Source organism: Crotalus tigris, unplaced genomic scaffold (assembly GCF_016545835.1).
Source record: "Crotalus tigris isolate CLP2741 ecotype Arizona unplaced genomic scaffold, ASM1654583v1 scf7180000017573.2180621, whole genome shotgun sequence".
Taxonomy (NCBI): Eukaryota; Metazoa; Chordata; class Lepidosauria; order Squamata; family Viperidae; genus Crotalus; species Crotalus tigris.
The window spans coordinates 194010-204024 of NW_024096483.1; the positions used below are offsets into that span (position 1 = coordinate 194010).

General features: G+C 40.5%; 1 protein-coding gene across 3 annotated transcripts in view; it reads right to left on the reverse strand.

The window, feature by feature from the left end:
• SACS (sacsin molecular chaperone) overlaps window positions 1-9662 on the reverse strand; it is a 33572-nt gene extending 23910 nt beyond the window's left edge. For all 3 annotated transcript variants that reach the window (XM_039356155.1, XM_039356164.1, XM_039356145.1), the window contains exons 1-3: window positions 9483-9662; window positions 1788-1938; window positions 581-668 (exon numbers count right to left, since the gene is read on the reverse strand). In XM_039356155.1, coding sequence (XP_039212089.1) covers window positions 581-668; window positions 1788-1938; window positions 9483-9484 — 241 coding nt within the window. In that variant the 5' untranslated portion in view covers window positions 9485-9662. The remainder of the gene's footprint in view (window positions 1-580; window positions 669-1787; window positions 1939-9482) is intronic.
• Between the last annotated feature and the right edge of the window lie 353 nt (window positions 9663-10015).

Consider the following 10015-nt stretch of genomic DNA (forward strand, 5'->3'; position numbering starts at 1 on the left):
CCATGGTATCTTAAAACATCAAACAACCAATATTAAAGATGAATAAAATATCTGTAGCTTATTTTGTTAAGTTACAACTTACATTGCTTTTTTTAAAAAAAATTGAAATTGCATTTATACTTCTTTAGATTGGTTAAAGATCTTGCCGAAGCATAAAAACAAGCTGGAAAATCTAAGTGCCCATATTCGTATAACTTTACTATAGCAGCAATAAGTAAGCCAATATAACTATGGCCTTATACTAATTTACTATCCTAAAATGAACCATAAATCACCTTTGTAAATTATGGTTTATATGATACACAAATTCAATCTCATGAACATATATAGGACAATTACTTTTGTGGGCACCTGAGAATTTAATACTGGTTGTGGCAAAGATTTTTTTGATAATATGTTACATTTGAACATCAATATTTAACACACACTCCTGAAACAGAATGAAGCTATTGCTACAATTTGAAAGAGATTTATTTCTACATCAAATTACTAATAAACAAGCTTAATTTATAATACACAAGACTGTCTACTGTATTTTTTCATTAGATTGCATCGGATAGCATATTATGATTTACTATACCTCCTCCTTTTAGCCCCTTGGACAAAAGATTTAGAAATACATGATTCTGAGAAGACTGAAGTTCCCCAACCTTGACACAATCAAACAACTATAAGAAAAAGAAAAAACACTTTTTTAAATGTAATATATATTCCTAAATAAGTGTCAACAGTTAGTTACTTTATACGATATCAATCAAACAATGTCTACAGTTATCAAATGCCACCTCAAAAAATCATTGGGATACAGAACATTATATGCTAATAAGAAAAGTACTATACTTTTATTGATATATTGGGAAGTAACAGGTAGTTCCATTAATAAGATAGAAATGTTCAATACAGGTAGTATTCAACTTATAATCATAATTGAGCCAAAATTTCTGTTGAGAAGCAAGAAAGTTGTTAAATGAATATTGTCTCGTTTTATGATCTTTCTTGACACAGTTAAATGAATCACAGCAGTTGCTAAGTTATAACACGGCTGTTAAATTATACTGGCTTCCCCATTGACTTTGCTTGTCAGAAGGTCACAAAAGATAGGATAGGATAGGGTAGGGTAGGGTAGGGTAGAATACAACTTTATTGTCACTTTAAATATAAACTAATCAACATACATTAAAATAAAATTTCATTGCACTCAGCTGTCCAAAAAATACCATTTGCGGACACCTACACACACACATATAATAATCACGTGACCTGGACATTACAACTGTCATAAATATGAGCCAGTTGCCAAGAGTCTGAATTTTGATTATGGGGATGCTCCAACAGTCTAAAGTGTGAAAACAGTCATGTCGCTTTTTTCAGTGCCATTATAATTTTGAATAGTCCCTAGACAAATGGTTGTAAGTTGAGGACTACTTGTATTCAGTTTCACAAATACAAGTAGTCCTCAAGTTATGACTCTAATGGAGCCTCCCCATTCCAGTCATAAGTTGTAATGATCACAAAATGAGTTGATCATCTTACTGACCTCATTTTATGTTTTTTATGGCGGTTGTTAAGCAAAAGCTGCAGTTGTAAGTGGAAACACTACAGTTATTAAGCAAATCCATTGTTCACTATGGTCCGTTTTGCCCAAAAACTGGAAATGCAGCAAAAGCATCATAAAACAGGGTGACATGATGCTGCAAACAGACATAAAAGTGACCATGTTGCCAAGTACCCAAAGTGCAAACATGTGACTGAAGGTGTGAAGGCGGCCTTTAGAACTTCTTACTTACCTCTCGTCCCTGGTAGAACAGACACTGCTCAGCTACTGGAAAACCTGTCTCAGGATAAATTAACTCTTTTATGGCTCCCACATTTGTTGAATAAGGTACCTCAAAGGTTCTGCAACCCACATAATCATGAAGAACAGTCACTGTGGCTGACCTTAATTGATAAGAAATAAATACTATCAGATTAAAGGCTCATCAAATACAGTACTATGAACAAATCACATTTATGAGCTTCCCAAAGTCTTCACAAAGTTCGTAAATTGGGTTTCTGTTATTTAACCCTCAATGCATAATTCTTTCATATTAATATCCATAGATACTAATACGGTATCCAATTCCAGTTACTATAAATTTTAGGCATGAACTATATTTTAAAAAGTATTTTTTTTCATCTATTCTGAAGTCAATTACGTTCAATCACACATTTTAATTTTATGAGATAATTAAGTTAATTATAACTTAATTTAAACTTTAAGTTTATGAGATAATACAAATTTATCATATATGCTTTCTTAGCTTTGAGAGAGCAGAGAAACTGACAAAATGTTAAATGAGACCATGATCCATTTATTACATTTATAAAATGGGTATATCTCGCTGAGGAATTATTGGATTTTGTTCTAGATATTGCTTTTGTTTTCGTTATCTTTCTCAGAACATATCAATAATTGTAAATATTTTCTTCATCTTTTAACTGTCTTTGAAAGAACTGTATTCCAAATCTATTGTAAACATATTTTTCCATTTTGTACATCCTTCAGTTCTACGCAATCCTTTCTGAACTAGGACAATTAATAATATGCCCAATAATTAAAACAGTAACTAGACAACTCGTAATCTATTTGGTCTTTTCAGAGATATTTCCTTACCTAAATAAACAGAATGACCATGGTAGGCAAAAAAAACAAAACAGTGGAGTGGGGCAATTTTGACTTTCTGTTAAGTTTCCTTGTGGGAAATTAGTGAGGAGTATTGGAAATCTTTTCCCCCTTCTCTCTCTCTCCCTTTCTCCCTTTCTTCCCCCTTGCCTTCCTATCAGGCAGGTAAGTGGATGCTGCTGGGTGGGGGAAATGAACAAGGAATTGAGAGACTGACTGGGAAAGTGTCACAGAATGTTGAAAATGAAGATCATGTCACTGCAGCAGCAGCCAGTAGCACTAAAGCAGTCACAACTTTCCCTAATTTCATGAGTGACTGATTTTGGATGCATTCTGTACATTAGCCCATTTGACGTACCTTGGTTAAAAAAAAATAGTGTGTGTGTGTGTGTGTGTATGTATATGTATATGTATGTGTGTACATATGGTTAGCTATATGGGTAAAAATCCGACTCTTGGGTATATCCATATTATAAAAACAAATAAATAATGATCACCAAGAGGATAAAGAGAAAAATATTTAATAAACCTAGCTTTCGTTGGGCACTCCCGATATTGTCAGGGTTAAAAGCAGTCATTGGGAGAAAGTTTATATACGGCCGCTAACTAGCTGCATCCGGCTACTAGATCGTGTCACCGGTCCCAGCTGATCATGCTGCATTCTAAGTGTATCTCTTGCGTCAGCGTGTGGTTCTTTCCTATCCCCTCTCCTTACTCTATTGCGCACAACTCCATCGTTAACTCTGGGGCTGAGTAGGGTGCTTTAACCTCCCTTTCAGGTGGTAGTTGTTTCCATCCTCCCACCTTTTTGTGTGTGATTCTCTTTACTAGGAGGGGGGTGCGGGTCATTCAATTTTCTCCTAGCCCCATTGCATGTCCCAGCTAAGTTGTGACCGATCCTCCTCACCCTTAGCAGTCGCAACTTACGTGTCTCGCCCCGTTCTGTGTTATCTACCCTCTTATCTCCTTCTTATCTCCTTACTATGTGTATCCATTCAACACCCGATTGGTGACAACGGGGTAGTCGCCCAACGAGTACAACTGGCAGATATACGATAGTAACCCGATTGCGCCAGAAAAGAGGGAGAGATTCTCCACCGGTCGATTTGATAGGGGAACAGGGGGCTACAAGCAGTGAATACCCACTATTGCATCAGAAGAATCTCCTTGTGGAGGATAAAGACAAGGGATTTGAATAGAACGGACAAGATATTGACCAACAGCGAACTGAGCGGCAAAGTGTCATCACCAGCACGGCAAAAAGGAATAGCCCTCATGAACATAGGGAGAGAGACGTCAGATCGGATGACAAACTAACTGGGAAACGCACATAGGAGATAAGAGGGTAGATAACACAGAACGGGGCGAGTTGCAACCGCTAAGGGTGAGGAGGATGGGTCACAACTTAGCTGGGACATGCAATGGGGCTAGGAGAAAATTGAACGACCCGCACCTCCCTCCTAGTAAAGAGAATCACACACAAAAGGTGGGAGGATGGAAACAACTACCAGCCGAAAGGGAGGTGAAAGGGCCCTACTCAGCCCCAGAGTTAACGATGGACTTGTGCGCAATAGAGTAAGGAGAGGGGATAGGAAAGAACCACACGCTGACGCAAGAGATACACTTAGAATGCAGCACGATCAGCTGGGACCGGTGACACGATCTAGAAGTCGGATGCAGGCAGTTAGCGGCCGTGTATAAGCTTTCTGCCAATGACTGCTTTTAACCCTGACGATGTCGGGAGTGCCCGACGAAAGCTAGGTTTATTAAATATTTTTCTATTTATCCTCTTGGTGATCGTTATTTATTTGTTTTTAAGATAGGTAGGTAGGTAGGTAGGTAGGTAGGTAGGTAGGCAGGCAGGCAGGCAGGCAGACAGACAGACAGACAGACAAGACAGACAGACAGATAGATAGATAGATGTTTTCTGAGGTTTTCGCGGGTGTTTGTATGTAGGTCTTTGGTTATTCGGGTTTTCTCCCGCTTCAAATTGGAAGTGTCTTGGTGACGTTTTGACGAAGTCCCATTCGTCATCTTCAGGCTGGTGTTTTCAGCTTCTTGCTCCATGATTTGAATGATTGGAATGTCACGTGTAACTCCACCGGCGACTCTGCAACTAATCCGCCCACGACATTTCCCTATTGAGCTGCTCTTGCCTTGGGAATGCAGGAGAACTACAGGAAGATGGGGAGACTGTTTGTTATAATCTTAGAGCCTCCACACGCTCCCACAGACATTTGAGAGGAACGACCCCCCCATAGGAATGTACAAAGAGATGCAAATCATGATCGCAAGGACCCCGCCTCTCTCCCTTTAAGGAGGGTTGCACACCCCCAAGTAATGAATGAATGTATAAACAACAGTGAGGGGACAGCCCCCTCAGGAGAAGGGGTTAACAATCAACTTGTAAGTGCCACGAATTCCAGGGAGGATGTTAAAATTACCCCGTTGAAGAGAAAATAGAAAGGGGAGTTAACAAAGCGATACGAAAGATTGGGAAACAGGATGATACGAACACAATGGAATCCTGGGCTACGGAGATGAACAATGAGGATATAGTTGTGAAGGAGGATCGTAGACAGAGAAACAGGGGGAGGAGAATGAAAATAGGGAGTACTAAGAGGGAGGATGAGGGGAATAAACAACATAAACACAGACAGTGCACATTTAACTACGTAGAATTAAAGAGTCCCCCCGACTTACAGTCATACGAAGAAGGGAGGAAGAGCTGTGGTATCGGCACAAGCAAGGAAAGTGAGGAAATTACAGCTTGTAATACAGAAACTACGATCAAAACGCAGGTGGATTGGCTGAGACCCATGATGAGGTCAAGAAGCCGGGTGCAAAGAGCGCCACATTTATAAATAGCTTCTCCCATCGACTGGACGCTACACTGATGATGCTGGCAGAAGCCAGCGAAAGCTTGGTTTTATTCTATTAAAACTTTTTAAAGTTTTATAACTTCCTGGTGTTCGTATATTTTATTATTTAACATGAGTCTACCCAGGAATCACCATTTTGTTTTTAATATTCATATACAACTGCCTAACATGCAGATAAGCCCAGGTTCGAATCTCAGAAGAGTAAGTCTGGCTGAAGAGAGTTAATGGAACTCGAAATAGCTATACCAGTTCTCTCTTTATTCTTTGTTAGCAACCTAATATATATATATATATATATATATATATATATATATATATATGTGTGTGTGTGTGTGTGTGTGTGTGTGTGTGTGTGTGTGTATGTGTGTGTGTACACATATATATATATACATATATATATACACACACAAATATAACAGCCATATCTCATAATTTTAAATATAGCACACCAAGGACATACTCTAAATAATCATGGTGTTTGCTGCTTTAAAATTCAAAATTCTCAATTTCCTTATTTATTTATTAAATTTATTGACTGTCCATCTTACTACAAGATAACTCTGGAAAGATCACAATATTAAAAAGATAAAATACTGCAAAATCTATACACGATACTCTATTTATTCTATTTATTTCCCCTCAATTTTCTATAAACTGAACTACAGCTAAAAGATCTTTTTCCTAGCTCTTTACAAAAGCCTAAACAGTATGGGCTAGCAAGGAAGCGTTGAACTTAATAGTTCGCCTGCAGCTATAGGTAATAAGGCATTATGTGCAGATAACCAAGTAGACTAACAGAAAAGAAATAAAATGCCTGTGTTCTTCATCTAACACAGAAATGTCTTAAGTGGCCTGCAAAAGGAAAACATTAACTTCCATGCCAAACAATGTAAGAAAGCAATGGCAGAAGATAAGGAACCAAGTGTTTTTCTTAAAACACTTCAGCAAGCTATTAAAAATTGGCAACCTGTTGAAATTACAGTATTTAGAAGTATACAATGTAACCATAAATCTTCAGTCAGTCAAAATAATAATAAAGAAAACCCCAATGTTTATTGTGATAAGGAAGCAAAATAAGAGGTGAAAAATCAACTACTGCAATAGCAGCGAAAGAACACCAACCAATAATCATTAGATTATTAGGAAAACAGTTTGAGGAGTATTACCATATTTGAATGGAACACAATTCACATTTATATGTCACAACCACAGAAGACAGGAATCAAGACAGATCAGCATTATATACTGTGTTTATTTCAGAGATTATCAGCACATTTGCCTCAAATTTATATTGTTCCCAAAACTCGCAACATCAAGGCATACGTGTATATATCTCTTTCATATATACATACATACATACATACATACATACATACATACATAGGAAATATAATAATAATAATAGTAATAATAAAAATAAAGTTGGAAGGAACCTTGGAGGTCATCAAGTCCAACCCCCTGCTCAGGCAGGAAACCCTATACCATTTCGGACAGATGGCTGTCCAGTCTCTTCTTAAAAACTTCCAGTGTTGGAGCATTCACCGCTTATGGAGGCAGGTTGTTCCATTGGTTAATTGTTCTAATTGTCAGGAAGTTTCTCCTTAGTTCTAGTTTGCTTCTCTCCTTGATTAGTTTCCATCCGTTGCGTCTTGTCCTGCCCTCAGGCGCTTTGGAAAATAGCTTGACTCCCCCTTCTTTGTGGCAGCCCCTGAAATATTGGAACACTGCTATCATGTTCCCCCTCGTCCTTCTCTTTGTTAAACTAGACATTCCTCGTATGTTTTAGCCTCCAGTCCCCTAATCATCTTTATTGCTCTTCTCTGTACTCTTTCTAGAGTCTCGGCATCTTTTTTACATCGTGGTGACCAAAACTGGATGCAGTATGCGAAGTGTGGCCTTACCAAGGCATTGTAGAGTGGTATTAATACTTCGCGTGATCTTGATTCTATCCCTCTGTTAATGCAGCCCAGCACTGAGTTGGCTTTTTTGGCAGCTGCAGCACACTGCTGGCTCATATTTAAGTTATTGTCCACTAGGACTCCGAGATCCCTCTCACAGTTACTACTATTGAGCAAGATACCTCCTATACTATACCTGTGCATTTGGTTTTTCTTGCCTAAATGTAGAACCTTACTTATGGGAAATATGTACTGAAAACATAGGAAAAAATTGTATAGGTAGACCTTGACTTATAACAATTGGGACCAGAATTTCCATTGCTAAGCAACAGTTGTTAAATGAATCATGCCTGATTTTATGACTCTTTTGTGCCAGTTAGGTGAATCACTGCAATTGTTAAGTGAATAATGCAGTTGTTAAAACCAATCCAGCTTCTCATATTGACTTTGCTTGTCAAAAGCCAGCTGGGAAGGCCGCAAAAGACAACCACAACAGGATGCTGCAACTGTTGGTGGTTGCCAAGCATCTGAAATTTGATCATGTGACTGTGGGGATGCTGTAACCGTTCTACAGTTAATAAGAGGATCAGTTGGAAGTGTAACTTTTTTCAGTGCTGTTGCAGTTTTGAACAGCTACTAAACTAATGGTTGTTAAGTGAGGGACTACTGTAATATAGGTATTTACATGAGAAATTTAACTGCAAGCCAGCATAATCCAAAGCCAGTGTGGCACAGTGAACCAAGTATAGGTTTACCCTCAGTCTTTGAAGCCTATACTTTATTTTTTTATAGATTTATTTTTCTATTGACCATACTTCCTAGCAAGGTTGTACATGTTCGGATTCTGTTCCATGAAGCTTCTTTGGAGCCACAGAGTTCAGACACAGTACCTGTCTGAAACCCTTTAAAGCAGCCATATCTTTTCCCAAGACAATTTAGCAGCTACCAGAGTTGCATTTGCCCTTCTGCACTGCACAGATCTATTTTCAGAGGTTGCTGAAGGGAAAAATTGCTTATCACCTTAAGCACTCCTAGGAAAGATGGGATATAAATACATTAAATAATATCCTGTTGTATGACTGTATATGATTATCAGCTTATATCTTTATACAATTTCATCATCTTTCAATTATTTCTCATTCATTTCCAAGTTTCTTTGTTTTTTGCAAACACTAGAGGAATTTCTCTCAAACCTCTTGGGCGGCCTTTCTGCTCTAGGAGCGAGGATGGTCACTTGTCTCTTATTCTCCAGGCGTTTTGCATTTACTCCAATCCGCAGAAGCATCATTAGGAGGGGAGTGGTAAGTGCCGGGAGTAGCACTGTCAGCTGAGTAACAATGCAGAGCTGGGTGTGGGCCTTTCACACCAGAATTTAAAATGTGATATATACCTACATATATTTCTTACCCCTACCGTACTAAGCATTCGTTTTAAAGGGAAACAAAATACAGAGATATGGGAAGACCTTCTGGGCCACTCTAAAATCCAGTACATTTATACTGGGTGTGTGCTTGGGCCTGAATCTACACTTTAAGATGGAAACGTTCAATGCAGATAGCTACATACAACACCCCCCCCCCCGCCGCCCCAAAGTGCCTCTTCCAGATGCACTAACCGTCCGGTAATTCCCGGACAGTATTAGGGCAGTTTAATTCTAAAACAGCCGAAGAGCACAAAATTAGCCACGGTTACAATACCAAGCTTGGCAATAAGACCCAATGTCACCCTATGTCACGTCTCCAACCCGAGGAACCAGAGGCGGCGCCCGGTTTGGGAATCCTGCCGCAGGAGACGGAGAGGGCTATGAAGCAAGCCACATTTCCGACCCAGGACATCCTCTCGAGGAAACACGGCTCCCATTGTAACCGGGTAACGGCCGTTCCCAAACTGCAGCAGCCTTCCCCGCCCCATTCAGCCGACAGCCGCAGCGCCATCCTCGCGGGCTAGAGACGAGCTCCAGCCTGGGACGCCAGGATCGCGCCAGAGTCTCAAGCGGCTCCCCAAGGCGGAACCCCACGCGCGCCACTCAGCTTCACTCACATGCCCTTCCAAAGTTTCCTCGCCGGCCTCCTTCGCGGGCCGAGCCTCCTTTCCGTGACGGGCAGGCTGTTGAAAGTCACGGCTGCGCCCGCCTATCCGGAGGCAGGCTAAAAATCCGCTAGCCGCAGCATCACACAGGCCTCGCGCCTCCCTCCACCCAGCGCCGTGCTGCGCCGCCGGTTCCGCACATGGGGAAAAGAAGAGACCGCCCTAAGAGGACTGACGGAGGGACGCCGACAGCGGAGGGGGGGCGGGGGAGAGAGAAGGAGGAGGGGAGGGAGCCGATGGAGGGAGGGCCTGAGCAGTAAAGGGTCAAATGGAGGGTAGTGAAGGAGAAGGAAAGGAGTGGCAGATGGGGTTGCCGTCGGCCTGCGACAGCTGCATGGTTTATAGCACTCAACTCCCTGGATGCGAAACGTGGAGGAATCCTGGCCCCGATGTGTCATGCTTCACACACACACACACGAGAGACAGAAACACATATGCCTCCATACGGTTTGCCGGTTACTCATTTTCCCTCCACCACTGAGTGA